The sequence below is a fragment of the Polyodon spathula genome, chromosome 3 (assembly GCF_017654505.1).
Source record: "Polyodon spathula isolate WHYD16114869_AA chromosome 3, ASM1765450v1, whole genome shotgun sequence".
NCBI lineage: Eukaryota > Metazoa > Chordata > Actinopteri > Acipenseriformes > Polyodontidae > Polyodon > Polyodon spathula.
Genome location: NC_054536.1, coordinates 26,877,468 through 26,898,402, shown reverse-complemented (window position 1 = coordinate 26,898,402; position 20,935 = coordinate 26,877,468). Strand labels below are relative to the sequence as shown.

The following is a 20,935-nucleotide window of genomic DNA, read 5'->3' as shown; positions in this document are numbered from 1 at the left end:
CCCTTTCTCTTGAAAAACATATCCAGCGTAGATTGCTTCATATTTTTCATGTTTTTCTCAACGCACGCTGTTACTGCCTCACACCTGTTGCCATGGTTACAGTTGTGTTAAGATGGTAACGGTTGCATACGTCACACATGATTCACACTACAATAGGTTATCTATGAATCAGCCTTATCTTAAAAGTTAGCCTACCATGGTCTTTGTTTTCACTGAGAGAAAAACACATTCACACTGGAGAAAGTTCAGTGTCAGTCACTGCCGAGGTAGTTTTATCCGGGTAGATGTTGTAAAAGTGATCGTTCTAATAGGGCTAATTTTTATTGAAATAAACAGTTCTTGCTGCTTGGCTTGTTAAAAAGGGGGGGGGGGGGGGGGGGGGTTCGTTATAAGAAGGGTTCGTTATAGTGAAGTTAGACTAATTGATACACCTCACGGGATTCTGGAGAACTAGGTGTCAGCCTTTTCCTTTGGACATCTGGGTTTGAATCCAACTTAGGCCTGAATAAACAATAAAATGGATTTAATACAGGTTTGTTGTGACTAAATTCCAACCGGTGCTCAGCTGCATTCTAGAAGCCTCCAGCCATTAGCGGCTTTCACTGGAGTATTGCTGGTATAATTACATACAGTTGTAGCCAAAAGTTTACATACCCAAATGGAAATTTATAATTTCTAGAAATTTCTCAAAAACGAAGAATTTTAGGAAAAATCTTTTGAAGCAAAAGTTTTGCTTTTGTGGAGGGGGAAAAAGTTACAAGAAATAGATGTCTAAAATGATTTATTTTTTTGTGCAAAACTCCAAAAATGTTAATTCAGAAGTATTCATACCCTTTGATACTGTGATAGTATGGTCTACAAAGTACTAAAATTTCAATATGATAATGCAAAACCTAACTCTAGAAAAGTCTAGAAAATGCTGGATTGTAGGTGAACATTCTTGGAGAGTATAAAAGGGTTAGGCATTTCAACCATTGTTTCTATTATGAAAAAGTAGAAAACTCGTGGTACTGTCACAACACTCCCTCAGTCTGGAAGAACGAGGTTTCTTTCACAAGAACAATCAGAAGAACTGTGAGGAAGGTTAATAACAATCCGAGATTGACTGCCAAAGATATTCAAAGTGAACTGGCTGCAAGTGTGACTGGGGTTTCCATTTCAACCATAGGTATAGTATTGCATGGTGAAGGTCTCAATGGTTCCAGGCCAAGGAAAAAGCCATTTTTAGGAAAACTTCACAAGGACAATCGCTTAAAGTTTGCAAAATGGCATTTGAATGATGGATATGAGTTCTGGTCAAAGGTTTTGTGGAGTGATGAAACAAGAATATTTGGTCATGTTGATAGTCATTACATTTGGAGAAAGTCTGGTGAGGCGTACAAAGAACACCATACCTACTGTCAAGCATGGAGGTGTGAATGTCCTTCTATGGGGCTGTTTTTCCTCTAATGGCACAGGAAATGTAGTTCCAATACACAGTAAAATGGGTTCCATAGCATACCAAAAGATACTGGCCAATCATCTGAAACCCACTGCTACAAAACTTGATTTAAAGCACAACTGGACATTCCAACACAACAGAGATCCAAAGCACACATCAAAATCTACTTCAGAATGATTAAAGAAGAATAAAATCAAGGTTCTGGAATGGCCTAGTCAAAGTCCTGATCTAAATCCAATTGAGAATCTTTGGTATGAGTTGAAGAAGGCTGTGCACAAGAGAATTCCTCGGAATTTGACTGGAACAATTTTGCTTTGAAGAATGGTCAAGACTCATTAAAGAATCATGCCAAAAGCTCATTGACAAATATCCTAATCATTTAGAAGAGGTTATTATTGCTAAAGGTGCCTCGACTAGCTATTAATTTCATTTTCCTTGTCATGGTGTGAATACTTTTGAATTGGCATTTTTGGAGTTTGTTTCGCAAATATATATATATATATATATAATATATATATATATAATAATAGTATATATCTATAACCCCCCCCCCCCCCCCCCCCCCCCGTTCACAAAAGCAATACTTTTGCTACAAAAGATTTTTCTCATAATTATTATTTTTTCGAAAAATGTCTAGAAATGATCATTTTTCCATTGGTGTGTGCAAACTTTTCACTACAACAGTATATTTTTTACAAATACTCACTGTGAAGGAAAGTATGGGCATTGAAGACAAACTTTCCTCTATACGCGGCGTTCTGTGTGAGAAACGATTTATTATAGGATGCACAATTGTTCCAACAGAAGTTCCCTTTGGCACCATCTAGTGACAAACTGAAAAATTGACCTACTGAAAATAGTGCTACAAATTACAGCTTTTTGAATTAGTGTTTTTGTGTGGAGCTAGATAGAATACTTACCTGTGGGTGGATAGGTTGCTTTATTGTTGCATCTCTCTCTCTCTCTCTCTCTCTCTCTCTCTCTCTCTCTCTCTCTCTCTCTCTCTCTCTCTCTCTCTCTCTCTCTCTCTCTCTGTTTTAATGTACAGGTAATTAAATTTAAAAAAGTGTGCTGAGTACAAAGCACACAAAGAATGAACTTGTTTAAAGGAAAGTTCATATCATTCCCCATTGTAATATTAACATATTCATAATCGAATTTGTTTTATTTGGCGGCTGTATTTAAACTTAAATTTCAATACATTTGGGTTCCTACTGAAAGTACATAGAGGTTGATATTGAACAGAAGTCAGGCAGAAACTTAAAAGTTCAGTTCAAGGTCAAAATACCAACATATGGTTATGAGATAAAGTCAGTTAAAAAAAAAATCTAAACAACTGAGATCGTGTGTCTGGTACACCTATTCCATTTTTTTCATTCGAATATTCGTGAACGTCAAGTCAGTGGAAGAAAGCTGTTAATCTGGATTTAGCATGGAATTGATAATGTCAGTCTGATAGATTGTGTTTAAAGAATGGATACGTTTTAACCACAGTTCTGCTGAATAATACCTGAAAACTACCTCTCGTTTCATAGTATATAGTATCTTTAATAGGCTTACATATGTACTTTCCCACCCGTACGCATCTTTACGTCGCTCTCAAATGCTGAAATAAAAGGAATGTGTTAGCGGAGAGATTTTAGTCTACTGTATGGCTGTTGCACCAGCGTTATTGTGCTGTTGTAGTATATCTGACATACTATTGTACATTGGCTGCAAGTTAGAGTGAAAATAAACCGGCTTAGGGATATACCATTTAGCATTGTTTCAATAGAGCCACTATATTGTCATGTTAAATACCCGAAGATTTAGTGTAAAGCTTGTGTTATGTTTTCGGTCTTGGTGGTGGTGTAATGAGATACGACCGAAATTAGTAGGTGGGTCAACCTTAAAAGTGCTTGGCTTTTCCCCCAATGGTCTCGTTATTAAATATCCAAAGAAAGGTGAGGCAGCAGTTAGAAGGACGCCAAATGAATTGGGTTATTAATCTGTCGGCAGGCACTTAAATAACGAGGGCTGGTCACCCTATCTTTGTAGGTGGAACCCCGCCGTATTGTAAATGTTTAACTGTAGCCGTTCCGTTTTAAATTTCTCTGGAGTTTAAAAGGAGGCGAGTTACTCTGTGAGTGGTGCTACAATTCTATGCGGAGAGGGTTCCCAGCGCGCGTCCAGACAGTTGCCTCAAGCTAGTCTCTCTCCGCAGACACCGAGCATCATTCCTGTGATATGGAACGGAGGAGTCAAGACCAGAACAAAACAGCTCTTTGAACATTAGCATCATTCTCCCGTCTGCGTAATGGCATTCATGAATATTTAAAAAAAAAAAAAACATAGGTTGTAGATGCCACTTGGGTGATTTTTAAATATTGCGTTGACGTTTCGGAAGTTCACAATATCATGTTCAGAGCATTTTATTAATTTATTTTAAAATGCCCCCCTTTTGAAGACTACAGTGCGTGATTATTTTTGTATTTATTTACTTTTTTTTATTGACCCGACAGGCTATATTGGATTTATTTATTCGTCACAATTCCAATTTCAAAGGACTGTTTTCTTTTTAGTTTATTTTTTTCCTGCAGGAGGACTTTGCGGTGCCATATATAATGTTTTGGGTATGCGCCTGGATGAGCAGCACTGTTGAGATGAGGATAGCAGTTTGCTGTTAAATTCTCTCTCTCACTTTATATGATGGTAATCTGGAAATGTCGACTAGCTGACTCCAGCAAAAAGAGCCAAGAACGCTTTACACCTGATTTGGGAAAGGGGAAATTAGAGATGGGCTGGCAGCAGCAACGTGGTTAAATATTGTCTGCGGGATTCAGCCACCGGTAACATTTATTTATTTATTTGTATAAAGTTTTTTTTTTTCCAAAAAGTTTTTGTATTTATTTGGACCCAATGAGGATGCTCTTTCACCGCGGCGTTAAATATTTGGCTATGAGGCAGAACATCTACGGGGTCGCAGCGAGATTCACCTGGAGTTTCTTCCTATTCTACCTGTTGGCTCAGATGCGGCCGTCTTCTGCGTTTCTTACAGGTAAGATGGGGCATTCAACATTGGCATGTTGAAATATACATCATTTTAAAAAAAATACGCAGGCTTTAACTATTGTCAGTTTTGCATTTCTATGTATTGTAACGTATACCATAAAGGTGCAATTAACAGATAAATCCTATAAACACAGAGATTGAGCCTTCTAAGGTAAAACAAAACAAACAAACAAAAAACTATTGGTGACAAATTAACACTTAATATCAAAGTTTTATTCGACATTAAACCACCATGAAAATACAATCTTACGTATTTTACGTTGTTGTTGTTGTTAGCAATGTGCAAACATTCATGCAGGTATTTTAAAAATGTCCTCTATTTGGTAGCCGGTTTCACATGATGGTTTTTTCAGTTTTTTTTTTTTTTTTTTTTTTAATTTTATTGAAAATAATCAGTTAAAAAGGAAACTTCGCTTGGCATATAATACTAGGTTTCAGGCAGACGACGACCTTATTTCCAGTGTATACTTTAACAACACCTGGTGCATAAAAGAAAAAGAAAAAAAGTAATTTCAGAAATATTACGTTACAAAGAGTTTTTGTGGTTCACCAGGGGCTACTTAGACTGAGCAATCAGTCTGATTGCAACGGGGTTGGAAATCTATCTGATTTTTCCGATTTTATGCTTTGCACTGGTGGTTAGGAAATATCAGTATGTCTTCGTGTGTGGGTTAAATCACGCTGTAGTTACAGTGCTATGAAAGGAACCCTATTGTTAGACCGCGGCTAGTAGACACCGATCCATGATACGAAACGAAACCCAAGTTAACATTTTTCTATAGTGTTTGTTTCCCCACATGTTCTTTGTCAATTATGATATAGTTTATATTATATAAATCAAGGAAAACAATCACATGTGAAGTAGGAAGTAATTACAGGCAAACGTTATACACACACACACACACACACACACACACACACACACACACACACATATTGGGAATACATTGTTATTTGCAAACATAAGACAGGTGCCACAGACAAACTCTGTCAATATTGTGCTGCACTTCAAACAATTTGTACATCGAGCTGTTTCTCAAGAACAGGTGTATTTTTTAATCTAGATGAGATTTAGCTTCAATCCATAAATATGTCTATCCAGTTGTCCCATCCGAAAGGATATTTAGGATACCCTAGGTTGGTTTCAAAAGTTTCTAAACCCCAGGTAGTGTATACCACATTAAATGTATTTACAATAGTATTAGGGCTTTGAAATATATATATATATATATATATATATATATATATATATATATATATATATATATATATATATATATATGTTTTCAGTTTTTCATAATTAACTACAACATGTCAGTCTTGGGTTTAGCTTCACCTAGTTATATGATCTGCAGTCCGAAGTCGTATCTTGAAGGTGTTTATCCATGGTATTCTACAGATTTATCAAAATTATAACCGGAATTGTAATTTTAGGTAAAATGTATAATAAACCAAGCCATATAGACAGACGTTTTGGTGCATGCGTTAATCACACAGATGAAGGAGCTATAGTCGAAACATATAGGTTTGCAATGTGTTCGTTTGTATATGCATAAAATAAATAAACAAATAAAAAACTCTACAGTATTTAGTATTGGAAATTGTGAAATGCTCGTTTAACTATAAAAGTTGCCATTTACACCTGCCTGCTCCGTTTTCCTTAGACAGTGCTTCTTGAATAAACGAATAATAAGCATTAATCAATATAGCCTATAACACTCTAAACCAAACGTTAAAGAGCTCAACATTAAGTCCTATGCTACAGGCTTAAACACATTTTATTGATAATTGTATTTTGGTTGAGAAAACAAACAAACAAAAAAAAAAAAACACCAAATAGACATTACAGTATAGTGTATAAATAGTAAATGTGTTTCAAATCTGTTGCATAATATTTTGGTTGATGCAGTTTGTATAAAATACAATTCCATATGCTAAATTGGTTGAAAGTAGTAATCCATGTAATACAATAGCATAGGTTTATAGATTCATTGGTGAGGTGCCTCCTGCTCTGTGATACAGTCTTTTATCAGTGCATGCTTCCATGTTTCCAGAATGGTTTAAAGTTATGAATGATCCAGTGCAGAACACTGGTTGCCAAATAGCCATGCAGTTTCCGCAACAGTTTCAAGCCCCCGTTATTTTGAGGGTTTCTTCCCTCCCTGATCTGATCAGGTTTCCTTCCCTATAGTTTGATAATCTATTACACAACCAAAGCTGTGACCACCAACGGTGGCTGGAACTCCTCCATTGGCAAAAAATAACCCTTTTTTTTTGTAGCAGACCCCTCTACCTCTTGAAGGTGTTATTGCTTAACTTTGAATCTAACAGAATTTCACTTAGCACATAGCTCTACCTAGTGGCTGGATGTTGTAACTGTACTATTATATTAAAACACCCTTTTAAGTTTAAAAGCTCTACACAACCAACAGATTATACCACTATCTAAACAGCAACAATGTATCTGGAAGGTTTACAGTTCACTGGTTTATTTAATTGAGGATTACATAGGTTGGCCGACAGCTTCAAGTACAAACACTGTATGTGTGTTTTAAAACCCTCCCATTGCCTGAAAGCAGTGTACTTCAGCAGTGGTAGTTTGAGACTGGCTCCCAGGTCTGTTTACTGATCACAATGACATACTCTGACGTGTTGCTTTTTGTTGTGCAGGTTCTGTGGCTAGTTGTCAAAATGAAGGAGATGTGTTGCAGATCCCCACTATCACAGACAACCCCTGCATCAGCTGTGTTTGTTTGGTAAGAAGGAAACTAACCTGAAACGATCCAGACCCCATTGATTGTGAGGGTCACTGTGTGTAAATCACAACCTCCTCTTCGTCCAGATTTCAATTATCTTGATGTGAGCTGCTGCTTGCATGTTAATGCCAGTGTTTATAAATGTAGCCGACTGCCAATAGAATAAAAGATCACAAAGGCCAGCATTCCCTTTACCTGTGATCGTATTTATTACAACATTCTGTTTCTGTCAACATTGTAATGTGTCATGTTTTAAGAGATTTCATGACTAATTGGTTTGCTGTTTTTGTTTTAGTTGTTTTGCCTTAGTACAGAACAGAAGAAAAAAAAAAAATTAAATTAACCATTACTTGTTAAGTTCACCTTCGGAAGATCAATCTTCACGGTCACTTTTTTAAGTTTATTGACAGTTAACAGCTGGCTTATTAACATATAAACAAATTTGTATTTATTTATTTATTTTTGGTTAATGATTAGTTAATATATCATAGAAACTAAGAAAAAAATGTCAGCTAAAAATGTCCAGTAAATATCACATCCCTACTCAGGGATCTCCAAGTTGATCTTATATCATTGAAATGGACTTTGTAAACTAGTTTTTAATTGTTGAAAAAGTGCCTTTATTAACATGTTAAGCAGATACATTTGCAGTAGATCTGCAGCAGACTGTGTATGAGTTAGGGGCTGAGGTTGGGGTGGACTTATATACAGAGAGAGGTGTTCCACTGTTAAACTCCATATTCCAAACACAATACACCTAAATACATTTATGAATATATTTTTATTTATCGGCTTTGAACCCCAGTTTTTATAGTCATTGTTAATATCAAGAAATATTAGGACGGAACATGATTAGGCTGGAAGCTGAAACATTTAAAAGAGAGACTGTATATTCTCTTAGTTACTGTGTTTTATCCATTCTACCATTACAACAACAGTTGGTTTGCTTTGTTTTCCAAGAAAAAAAATGGATTGCCACATAGCGCTCCGCAGAGTCTAAACAAAATAAAGCACAACAATTCATCAAAGTTGTTAAAATATTTATCTCACTCCTTTTTTAGCTAGCAGTGTAGAGCTTTTTTAATGGTAGCGGCCCTTGTAAAAAACCCTAGGCATCCTGTCCAGGAAGGACCCTCTAGAAATCAAACTGAGCTGAGATTGTATCATTTTGTTTTTAATACTACTACCCTATCATATAATAGCTTTCAGAATCTATTTGTTTTACGTGTTGTAAATACAAATCTTTACAAGCACTCTCCTTATCAACAGGGCAAAGCTGTGAAACTCGGTTTACACAGTAAGCAATTAACTACAGTAAGTGCTACTAAATACATCAAATACAGAGGGTTTATTTTCTATGAATTTACTATTCTTTCACCATAGTACACTGCAGTAAATTTTTTAATGGTTAAAGAAAACCCAAGTGTTCAACCAGTGCTGTAATAATCCAATGCTTTGAGAGTCGTAAAATAAATTAAAAAGTAGTTATATACACTACCTTTAAGTTTTTTTTTTTTTTTATGTCGAATTCTGCTTTTGAGTTGTAATTCTATCTTGTGCAATAAGGAAAAAAATAAATAAATAAATAAATCTGCCAAACCATAGTTGTAAATTCACCTCCTGGTAAATTAGAATCCGATGGGAGTAAAAGTGCTTGGCTGTTGTGGGTTGCAAATGGTTTTTACTGGGCTGCCTTGGCCAGATTAAACTATTGCTTTTAGTTGCTGGAACTAGGACCTTAAGGATTCAGCTTTTGTTTAAGAATGTTGACCCTGTGTACTTTTAAAGATTATGTTTATATCTGGTCCATAGACCCCATACAAATCCTTGTTTCTGTTGTAGACCAGGGCATGAAGGATTAGTTTATGAAGTTACAAGCACGATAGCACCAGGACCACTTAAGATATCACTGTGCTTGCAGAGAGATGCTGTATTGGGACGGACAAGGATAATATTGCAGAGTTAGAATTGCTAAGGATTAAGTGCGGTTTATTTTGAACGATCAAATAAGGTTCTGTCTTACATCTGAAAGAAAGTCAAATACTTTACCCTTAGAAAAGTTTACAAAAGTAAAATCCTAGCAAATGTAATAAAGCATAGTGAAAGCACGGTCAAGTATAGACAAGCATTGCAAAGCCCAGAGTGTTACTGTCAAGTACAGTGAAAACATGGAAAGCCAAGCTAAACTATGGTAAATGCATTATAATCAGGGTAAAAGCACGTGAAAACTGCAAAATTACCGTGCAATTTACCATGATAAAATTTTATAAGGGTACAGTTCTCTTGGTCACATCGTCATATTAGACAATCATGGAGGTTTATTAAATGCAAGCCTCCTGTATATGATAATATTGAACAACTGTGATTAAACCACTGTAAAAATGCAGTAGATTGTGTACAGCAGGCTGAGGTTAAGCTGCAGTAATAGTACAGTACTGCACTTCTACTGCAGTTGGTGATGACTGTTCATTCTAACTACACAGTGTCGTTTGCTTTCTCTTGCTTTCTTTTATGGTGCTCAACTGCAGTTTATTTTTCACATGGTGGGGAGTGTACTGGTCCCTTTAAAAATCATCCACTACATATCTAATATCTACAAGATAAGTCTACTTAGTGACAGATTTATCAAGGACTTTGCTAGTGCAGAACAGGAGCAAGCAGCATATTTACACTTGAGTTGTCTTATGATAGTGCGACAATAAATACATTGGGAATACCAACTGCTCCATATTTGTAGTTGTTGTGGAAAATACTAAATTACTTTAATATGAATTTGCTGTGTCAGTTAGGTGCCAGCTTGCCCTAAACAATCCACTGAGCAACAACAGTGGCACCATCTAGTGTTGCTTTAGAAAATGTTCACAGAAAGTTGTCCTCTTGGCATTGAAGTAGTTTTAACTCTGAGGAAATGAATTACCAGGATCCCAGTATCAGAGCAAGAGGGAAGTGGTGATGCACAGTCCTCATTCAAATTATTAACTGTTAGGATAGGTTCTAACCATCCCTCTGAAATGCTACAATGTATCTCATTCCAAAGCAAACATGCTGCAGTTCAGTGTCTTTTTAGCTTGTGGTCATGAGTTGGATTTAGTCAACTTTGAGAGAGGGAGCTATAGTAGCTATATAATTAACTTTATCATAGTCACTGGGGGTGGCAGAATGGTGGCTTTGATAAGAGCAGACTAGGTATTTCCCTCTTTCAGCATTCAGCTTTTTAACACCAAATCATTTGAAGACACTGTAAAAAGTTGAAGGGAATGAGCTGAGATGCCCTAGTTATTGCTTTGTTGAGCTAAACTCCACTGAGTGCAGAGTACCAACTCACAAATGCACGTGAAATACAGATAGAGACAGAGATCATGTTTCTTTCTACAAACACAGTAGAAGCTATGATCGACATTTGGGTCAAGATGTGCATGTATTTAGTTTATTAAGAAACCTAATTGATAAGGGCCATGCTATAAAATTAAATTTCTATTAGACAAAAATAGAGGTACTCAATATTGTATTGGTCAACTTGCCCAGCAGTGTGTTCTGTTTCTCCACTGTAGAATAAAGAAGTTACCTGCAAGCGTGAGACATGCCCTCAGATCCCCAAAGACTGCGCGCTGCTGGTGAAACAGAGGGGAGCCTGCTGTGAAAAATGCAAAGGTACTGTCTCCTCTTTAAGAACAGAAGACTGTAGGAATAGGAAAAGTTAATAACGAGAGGAGGCCACTTAGTGCATCAGCGCTCGTCTGATTCCTAGCAGCTGATTGATCTTAAATTTTTGTCAAGTCAGGTCTTAAAGTATCCCAATGGTTCAGAATCAACTATATCACTAGGTAACTCATTCCATACCCTCGCCATTCTTTGTGTGAAGAAGAGTCTCTTCTGTCTTAAGCCTGTCTCTACCTTTGGTCCTGGTTTTTGTGTTGTGTTTAAAGTATTGGTTGGGGTTTCCAGCTTCTTTAAAGATTTTAACCTCCCCCCCCCCCCAATTCTTCTTTGTTCTTGACCATTCAACATATCTTCATAGGGATACATAGTTTATATAACCACCTTTTAATCACATTTAATTTATTACTGACACCTAAATGGTGTTGCAGAAAATTGTATCTGTGCTAGTTGGAGGTAAACCATCAAGGACAGCTGGTCTTCAAATTACAATACAATGTTCACTCAACAAAGACCAGAAAAGACACCTACTTTGGTAGGAGCTGCTAAACAGCTTCAGAAAGAGAACTGTTTGAGCATGCAGCAATCAGTGGGTTATTATAACTCTACTGTAAGCTATCCGTTTTAACACACAGGGACCATAGTTTAGGCAAAGGCAGTGAAACGGGAACAGGGAGGAATGAAAGGAATACAAACTATTTAAATGATATAGCAGTAACAAGAAATAAGGAGCAGTTCATGTATAATTCCAAGTAACTTCTTGCTAGTTTTATTATACTGATACAATAGTTGTATTCCTTTGAGAAAAATGTACCTTTGTCTGCAGTTGTTCAGAATATAGCACACTGTCTGAGGTGGTACACCAGCACCAATCTTGGACTTACATGGCGCCTTTCACAGCTGAAGCTGTCCCAGCCGTCTTTAGTTTAGATTTAAAAAACACTGAGTCCCTGATAGAGTGAGACAGGGAATTCCACAGTCTAAGAGCATAAACGCTGATCTACAAATTGAGCTGAAAAAGTTACCATGGGCCAACATAGCACTCAGTATATTAAAAGAATATTGGTACTTCTTGAAAAAAAAAAAAGCAAAACCTGAACATTCTCCCAACACTTATTAAAACCCTTCCTTCAGGCAACCTTGATGTGACATTCCAACAGATGTCTGCTTTATTGGCCAGATACTTTAAAATACCTTTGTCAGTAAGAGTCTGCTAAAACTGAGGGGGAATTAAATAAAGCATTTACAAAAACATACGTTTTATTTAAGTACAATATGAAAAGCCTATTCTTTTGAGACTCCATGTGACTATAATAAGTATTCTGTATTGTGAAATATATACTGTATGGGGGGCCTCGTGGATATTGTCAGATTAATTTATCTTGAATACGGTATAATGTTTATTGAGCTGGCCATCTGAATTGCAAATCCGATAAAACGTTTTTTCAAGACAGAATGTGCAGGCTTTATGTAGGCGTTTGAAAGCTGGGGAATGTTTGATGTTGAAAGCAGCTGAATACTCTTTCTGTTTTGTGTAGGTTGCCAGTTTGAAGGGAAATCTTACAACAGCTCCATGCAGTGGCAGATACCATCCAAACCATGCATAACACGCACATGTCAGGTAAACAGAATCTTTCCCTGCAACTATATTTGTTTTATTTTAAAATGATGAGGACATGAGTATACCATTTGTTTCATGGGATGGTTGAACTGAATCATGTGGAAAAACCTTAGTTATTACCCTAGTTATTATATTTTGTTTTTATTTACTTACCTATCTGCCTGAATAGGCTGTTGAAGGTAGCTTCTCAATACTACAAACACAAATATAAAATGAGACCTTTAAAGCATAAAATAAAACTTGTTCACAACTAGAAGAAGAAGAAGAAGAAGAAGAAGAAGAAGAAGAAGAAGAAGAAGAAGAAGAAGAAGAAGAAGAAGAAGAAGAAGAAGAAGAAGAAGAAGAAGAAGACGACGACGACATTTTTCCTATTAAAAGCATGGCTGCTGAAACGTCTTGTGCATTTCCTATAATGAATAAAGATCACATGGTTTAAGAATTTAGTCTTTTTCCCAGTGTTTCGGTCCTGGGGAGCTTCCACTTGAAAACACTAATGTCTTCCTCAGGGCCCGTGGCTGAGAGAGCCAGCTGTGATTTATTATGGTCTGTTATTGGGAGGACGGCCAGGTAAACTTGGCAGCACTGTCCACCCATCTGCCTGGATTCATTCTTTCCTCCTGCTCATTTGGTCAGAATGAAGCCACTCTCTTTTCAGGATTATATATTACGAGAGCAATTTTCTTTTGTTCTTGGAAGTGCTTGGACTTGCGTAGGTGGCATATGGAAGGAGGGAACAGCCTTCCTGTTTCCACCTTAATACTATGACCCATAAATTGTGCTTTCATGTACTGCATATGGAATCACTCTGGAGGAGATATCTTATAGGGGTGGGTAACCAGTTCTCTCTTAACACCTTTGTTTTGCACAGTTACAGCTTAGAACTAGAACTGCCAGGCAGTTTTACGGCTCCCAAGCCCCAGTATCAGTACCCGTCTAAGCGTGTTTAGTTCTCAATGTGCCAAGTTTAAAATCAGCAACTTCAATTGTTCCACAGAAGAAGGTTTTGAAAGTTTTTTTTTCAAAAATATGCCAGGCAGCCATCTTGTTTAACGTGAGTTTCTTAAAAGTCAGTTGTATTTGTACAGTGTCAAAGATGATGCTTGTGAAATGTCGAGTTAGTCAAGTAAACCGTTTGTCAACTGAGGCAGTTTTAAATTTCAGACGTAAACATACACCTGGCGGCCATCTTGTTTTATAAAACATTACCATTTTGACATATTTGTATTCCATTGTTACTGGGACAATAGCTGCCATGTTTGGAGTTTGTTGGTCAAACAGTGTCCAAATAGCAGCAGTTTGCTGTTAAGGGCGCTTTTCAATAAGATTTGTGGCAGCCATTTTGACATTAAAATTTATCGCAGAAACTTCTGCTTTGCAAACTTGATGCAGGTTTGGATGCTGATGATATGTGCTAAGTGTCAAATCAATCGCTTCACCGGTTCCCAAGAAGAAGATTTTGAAAGGTTGCTAAAAAATGCGTCAAACAGCCATTTTCGTTTCCGCTCAACAATTTTTTTTTAAAAGTCAGTTGTATTGACACAGTATCAGGGAAGATGCTTGTGAAGTTTAGAGTTAGTCAAGTAAATTGTTTGTCAACTGACACAGGTTTAAATTTCAAATGTAAATGTATAAGTGGTGGCCATCTTGTTTTATAAAACATCACCATTTTCACATATTTGTATCCCATTGTTACTGGGATGATAACTACCAAGTTTGGAGTTTGTTGGACAAACGGTTTTCAAACAGCAGCAGTTTGTTGTTAGGGCCGTGTTTCGATAAGATTTGTGGCAGCCATTTTGACATTAAAATTTATCACAGCAACTTCTGCTTCACAAACTTGATATGGGTTTGGATGCTGATGATATATGCCAAGTTTCAGATGAATTGCTTCACCGGTTCCCAAGAAGAAGATCCATTGGATTGTCTTTTAAAATATGTGTGCAGGTCTTTAAATGTTTTGAGAGTGTAGTGTTTTGAATAAGTTAGTACCACTCATGCAGCTAAACATGAATGTGTAAAACAGTGTAAATGCATAAAACATGCATTTCTGTTCCAGACTTGTCCAGGCTCCTGTGTGTTCAGGTTAGAGAGGTCATGTCCAGCCGGAGCTGGATGGGCTTGGCCTGTTTGATGTCTGTCTTGATTGCTCTCCAGGGACTGGCAGCCACACACTCTCTGTCTCTGTCTCTCAAGTCCATTCTGAAGGGACTCTGCACTAGGGGGCTGCAGCTGCATCTCTCTTAATAAAACTTAATACTTAGAGTCTGAAGTTTAATAAAAAGGGACAGACCAGGCTGTGTTATAATTAAATATAGAGTTCTAGTCAGCATAATCAGGTGATGTTAAAAAAAAACAAAAAAACTTTGTAAGTTTGAATACTTTCCACGTGCCTGGTTTTACCACTTCATACTATAGTTTAGATAGTTTTAAAACATTTTTTGATAATTGGGTCTGATTGAGCTATACATGAACTCAAATATAAATGTCTGTCCGCTTTGGTTAATCAAACTTGTATGAATTTGGGTAGACCCTCATCACAAAAATGATGGGCTTGCTATTTGTCTGATAGTGATGGGTTATCAGAGTAACAAACCATTTCGATGGTGCTTGTTTTGCATTACGGTTGTCAGATTCACGTTAATAACTGTTTTTCACAGGCCCAATTTATAATTTAATATTATATAAATGTGTAAACTGCTGGCAATTTATGAGGTTCTTCCATCTCTGGTGAAGTTGATCAGTTTATGAATTTCTATTGACCTTGACCCAGTTTGAGCAACTACACAAACAAATAATTGAAATATGATTCTCACCACAGAGCAAGCCAGAACTGCCATAGCAAATGCAAAAATCAAAGCCTGAGCCACTTTACAAGTCTCCAAAACAAAAAGGAATAACAAAGTTTAATGTTGTTTGGGTCTTTGTTTTAGTTGTATCAGTGGCTATCTTTTAATCCCGGGGAGAAAACAAAAATCAAAACTGTACGCAGGAAACAATAATTATCTTAAAAGGAAATCAAAGATAAGAAGGCTGTACAAAGAAGGAGTTTTATCTGCTGCATATGCTGCTTGCCGTGAGAACGGGTGGAGCATGTTTGGTAGCTGGCTCGTTTCCATGGCTACAATGTATCTGATTCGCCAAAACAAGTTTCTTGTGTTTTTTGCTTGTGCATTTGGCTGATCCCAGATAAAGTAAATGGCCTGTTTACTTATCCTTTTTTGCGAGACTATGGATTTCAATTTGTAAAGTTGTCATCCCTGGCAGTTTAATGCCAGGGCCTACCATAGATTGCAAGGTGAGCTCTTATTGAAAGCCCCCGTCTGTGTGGGCCAGGGTGACGGAATGGGTCAAAGGCACATTTTGAACCGAGCATCGTAAAATCAGATGTTGTGGAAAGTTTTTAGGTTTTTTTTGATGTGATAACGTAACAAACAAAATGTTCCTTGTGTGCAAACACTAGCATCTTCACTGTAATGCTGTGGCAGTACTAAACCCAGGAATGTATACATCTCAGCATGTTACATGGCTTTGGAAACCCTCGCACTGGCTGCCCACTGAGTTGTCAGAAAGCTTCCATCATCAGGCACTTTCCACGGCTGATGTACTCCCTTTTGTGATCACCCGTTTCTAAAATCTGAAAACTTCATGAAAACAAATTGAAAAGTTCAGTATATATGTCCTCAAGCTTGGTCTGAAATAAATGGATGATTATTGTGATGGTTCAAATTGTAATTAAGAACACAAACACACAGTAGCATGGTTCCCAAGCTTTATTTCTTTTTAAGGACCATGTGCAATAAAAAACATTCATGATTAAAACAGGATGTTAGCTACATCTAATTTACATTGGTAGTCCTATTGGTAGCTGTTGCTTAGCATGAACGTTCATTGGAATTAACTACTAGTAGACTTCAGTTTGGCTTGCAGAGATATATACACCTGTGGTCAAAAATGTGGCATTACCTAGAATTTTAGGATTGAGACATAAAAAAAACAAAAACTCAAAATCTACTACAGAAGCCATAATAATGGTACACTATTACATTAGATTTTGAAAAGTCACATTTTCCAATTTTTGTCAAAGTGGGATGTAATTCAGTATGTTAGCGTAACATTATTCAGCAGGTTTCATACGACTTTATGAAGCAAAATTGTTCATTCTGTAGCTTGTGTTATAACAGCTAAAACAACCTTCGGGTAATGTTAACAAACTGGGCTACCAATAATTGTAAAACTAACATGTTCAAAAAAGCAATGTCTAATAAAACACATTGTATCAATTCCATTATCACTGCAAAACCCCATAGTCTGGTCCGTGCTGGCTGTGGCTTAAGCTGATATAAACAGATGAACTAAGAGAAAAATCTTGCCTTTGCTGCAATTTTCCAGCTTCACCCAGTAGATGTAAACTGGGCTGGAATGTCCTGAGGGCTGGGCTGAGATCGTCTGGTTACAAACATGTTTTTAGCTTTCAGTACTGGTACCTCCCTACTCAAAGCATGAAGAACCCTGTTGCTAATACCAGATACAGGATTTGGGAACCTAGACAGGGCACAACTTTCCTTGTAATAAGTGCTGTTGAATCTTAATCTGCAATTTCTCTCTTTCTTTCCTTTGATTAAATATATTGCATCCTCAGTACAGAGATTACTGCTACTTCACATACAGAGCTCTACATGTCATGTTGTGTGTGTGTGTGTGTATATATATATATATATATATATATATATATATATATATATATAGATATACACACACACACACTACAAATAGAAACATTGTATACATGATGAGAAGTTCATTCATAACTGTTAAACACTCAATAGTGCTGAATTAAAAAAAAAATTAAAAGAAACTTGAATTGAGTGACATGCATTTTGATTAGAAGTCTTTCATTTGTTTGTCATTGAATTTAAATTTCTTTTAGTATTTATGGTGATATATAATAAGTAAATATTAGTAGATATAAGTAGATGGGTAGATACATATGCATACTATTAAATCAATTTAAAATAAAACCTGACACTGCTTTTGGATTGCTTTTATAGTACACATACTTCAGGGAAGTTTGGTAACACTTTATTTGAATTGGAAGCTGTGTAGCTTGTGGTTATACAATGTAGCCTCTTAAGAAGGAGCTGTGTGCTGCAGGAAGTGACTTGGTACATCACATTTAGATAATAACTGATATGATGTGTTCTTTAACAGGAGGGCGTAGTGACGGAGTCCGAGAGGAGGTGTGTGGTGCACTGTAAGAATCCCACAATACAGAGAGGAAGATGCTGCCTCACCTGCCCAGGTACCACTGCATCTTTGAAACTGGACTTTACAGGCAGGGCTGCATTGGAATTTATTCTGGCATTTCCTGTAACTGATTCATTTGACCTCATTTATGTATATTATTGGTCACTATTTTGGTTGCTTATTGTTTTATGTACCACATACTACTAGAGTTTTACCTTTAGTCATTCCTCTCCTTTTAAGTTAGAAAAGTAAGGGGTCAGTTCAATAAAAAGTTAGTTAATGTGCAATTGAAAGTTAACACTTTCTGTAATATGTGTTTTAAAAGAAGCTTACTTGAAGCTCTATTCGGAGCTCACATCTAACAGGAATTACACTGTTTAATGTGCGAGTGAGGATAGTTCTTCAAGCATGGAGGCTAGTTTTGAAGACCCCTCATATTGGAGGTGTTTCTTCTGAGAGGATCCCAGTTTGACTGAGCCACTGTTCTTCTTCAGGGTGTATCTTTGCAGGCAGAGAGTATCGTGAGGGGGAGGAGTTCCATCCTGAAGGGAACAGATGTGTGAAATGTTCCTGCGCTGTAAGTAAAGCACACTCCTCGCCACTTCTCACAGGCTATTTTAAGGCAGGCCAATCACTAAGTTATAATAAATCACTCAGCCCCAACTGTCAATCAAATGTCTGATTTCAGAAGATTCCATTGAACAATGAAAAACAACCCTACTCAAATTGAGTTTACCAGGGCTAGTCAATGGTGTAGTAACGCCCCCACATGGTTTAAAAAATGTTTCTACTTATTTTTTTGGTATTTTTCCCCCTAAAGTCTACTGCTGAAATTAAAACTGTTATCAGCAGAACAAAAATGGAACTTGACCATTGTATTTATATCCTCCAGGCATGTTAGCTATCTTGTGACATACCGTACTGCAGGGCAGATCTGAGTTCAAAGGGGGGATGAAGTGCGTACAGCTGAAACTGCTTTGGGGAATGTAAAACAAAACCGCTGTCAAAATGATGGAAGAATATGGGCAAGAATCTCAAAGCTCTTTATTCCAAATCAGCATTTTCAATTTTAGTTTTTTCACACCCTGTAAAGTTATCAAACCAGAAAACTAAAAAGTCAGTAAATCAAACCAGAAATAAACAACCTTGTATGTAGTCTTGGAGGAGTCACTGTGGGCGATAGTAGTCTGTGTTTTCATTCTTATTGATGATTAATATGGAATTGGTTATTTGAACTCAGGTATGTTAATTCCTAGTTAGTGTTGAGCAGCTTGAGGTTTGATGATGGATCCTGCCCGTAATTTGCAGTAACTGTCTTTCTGAGCTGTAATCAGTAAAGCAGAGCTCAGCTCTAACTGCCAGCTCTACCCAGCACATCTGCTGGTTACAGTTCTCAGCTATTAAGAATCTTCAGCCACAAACTATTGTTTTCAGAATTCTCTTTTAGGACAGGCAGTCTAGACTGCCGTATCCACGCCGCTGAAAGCCTTCCTGGATTTCAGTGCTGCACTCTGGTTAAGTGTTTAATTATAGAACGACTCGATTTACTTTATTTGTACCTAAATTATTCTTCTGCAGCTTTAATTCTGCTCCTGTTGGACCTCACAACTACAGTTCATTAAAGCAATATAACCCTGTAGATACTATGGATACCCTACCCCCATCCCCAGTATATACAGTATAACAACCTAAAAAGAATCTGAACCTTTGTCTTGCATGCCTGGGCGACTTGGAAGATGCTTATCACCCAGTCAGAACTGTTCTGTAACCTCCCACACTCCCTGGTATGCGCTACGGTATGTGTGGAATTCGGAGGTTCAGGGGTTGTGGAGAGTCAGGGTGCCCCCTGCTGACAGAGTGGGTTTAGTGGTATTGAGCTCTGGCAGACGGTGGCGCTGCTGTCCCCCCTGCCCCCCTCACCGTCCAACTGGTGTGTGAGGAGAAGATCTAAGGGTTATCTCATTAGGAAACTTTACTAATGCATTGCTTGACCAGCTCTTTGTTGCTGTGCTGTCCCATCGTAGGGGGTAGCCTTCAGGGTAATGGATTCTTTCACTGTTGACAGTTTAGTAAACCCCATGTTTGGGAGTGAATCACAATGAGCCCTGTGCACTTTAAGAATTGTTTTAAGGATTTTTTATTTTTTTTTTTAAATTTTTTTTAAAAGCCTATCAAGTTAAATCAAGTTTTCAGTTCACAAAACCCTAATTCATCTGTTTTAGATAGCATTATTCTCATTTTGTTTCAGTTTCAGTTTCTTCAGAAAATAGTCCTTAAAAAAACATTGCTTTTTGTATTTAGCACTACATGTGGCATTGTGTCCTTCATTTTTAACCAAAATCAAATTCAGAAAACATTTATCAGAAAACAGACTTCTTCTAGACGGCCCACTCACTTTGTGCCAAACAGGCATGCTCCTGATTCTGCTTTCAGAAGCTGGATAATAATGACATTGCCAAGCTCTATTAAAGCACTGGAAGCAAAACCGAACATTTCAAAGTGCTCTTGCATGTTAATTTTACAGATGAAAACAATTATTTAAATGCATGGGACACAACACCTATTTCAACTTTAAAGTGTCTAATATGTTCAGTAACAACTTACATTTGATACATATGTATTTATTTCAAGAGGGCTCCCCTCCCAATTGAGCTAACAAAATACATTTCCTGCAGAAAACTTGGCTTTCCTTGGAGGTCACCAATCCAAGTAATGACCAGGCCCAACCTTGCTTAGCTCCTAGCATCTGACGAGCCCAGACACCAAGGAGGTATGGCAACAGGCCAACTTGAAGTGCATGAAACAATAATTGGTTCAAAGACTTACAAAAATTCCCAGATTATATACAGTTTAATGGGTGGGATATGTAGCTGAGTATGGCTACATTTATTAATGATAGAGAAATGTGTCTGTAATTCTCATCTAATTAAATTACAGTGGAGTCCACGGTTAGAGCATGTTGATAGCAATGAAGGGTTTGAGCAGTATCCTTCCCACCCTGTCTGTGTTCTCACAGATACAATGCTTTATTAGAGCCCTTTAATAATTAACTGTTTTCAACATTTATCTATTTTTTTAATGTGTAAGACAGATAGCAAAATATCAAGTTAGCCCTGTATAACCTTAAAAGCTGTGCTCATACATGACTTGACTACTTATCCTTGC

The 20,935-nt window shown here is 37.1% G+C and overlaps 1 protein-coding gene across 1 annotated transcript in view; it reads left to right on the top strand.

The window, feature by feature from the left end:
• The first annotated feature begins 3,406 nt into the window (after positions 1 to 3,406).
• LOC121312926 (BMP-binding endothelial regulator protein-like) overlaps positions 3,407 to 20,935 on the top strand; it is a 33,380-nt gene continuing 15,851 nt past the window's right edge. Inside the window, exons 1-6 of the mRNA XM_041244851.1 lie at positions 3,407 to 4,478; positions 7,163 to 7,248; positions 10,800 to 10,899; positions 12,444 to 12,526; positions 17,735 to 17,825; positions 18,265 to 18,347. Coding sequence (XP_041100785.1) covers positions 4,340 to 4,478; positions 7,163 to 7,248; positions 10,800 to 10,899; positions 12,444 to 12,526; positions 17,735 to 17,825; positions 18,265 to 18,347 — 582 coding nt within the window. The 5' untranslated portion in view covers positions 3,407 to 4,339. The remainder of the gene's footprint in view (positions 4,479 to 7,162; positions 7,249 to 10,799; positions 10,900 to 12,443; positions 12,527 to 17,734; positions 17,826 to 18,264; positions 18,348 to 20,935) is intronic.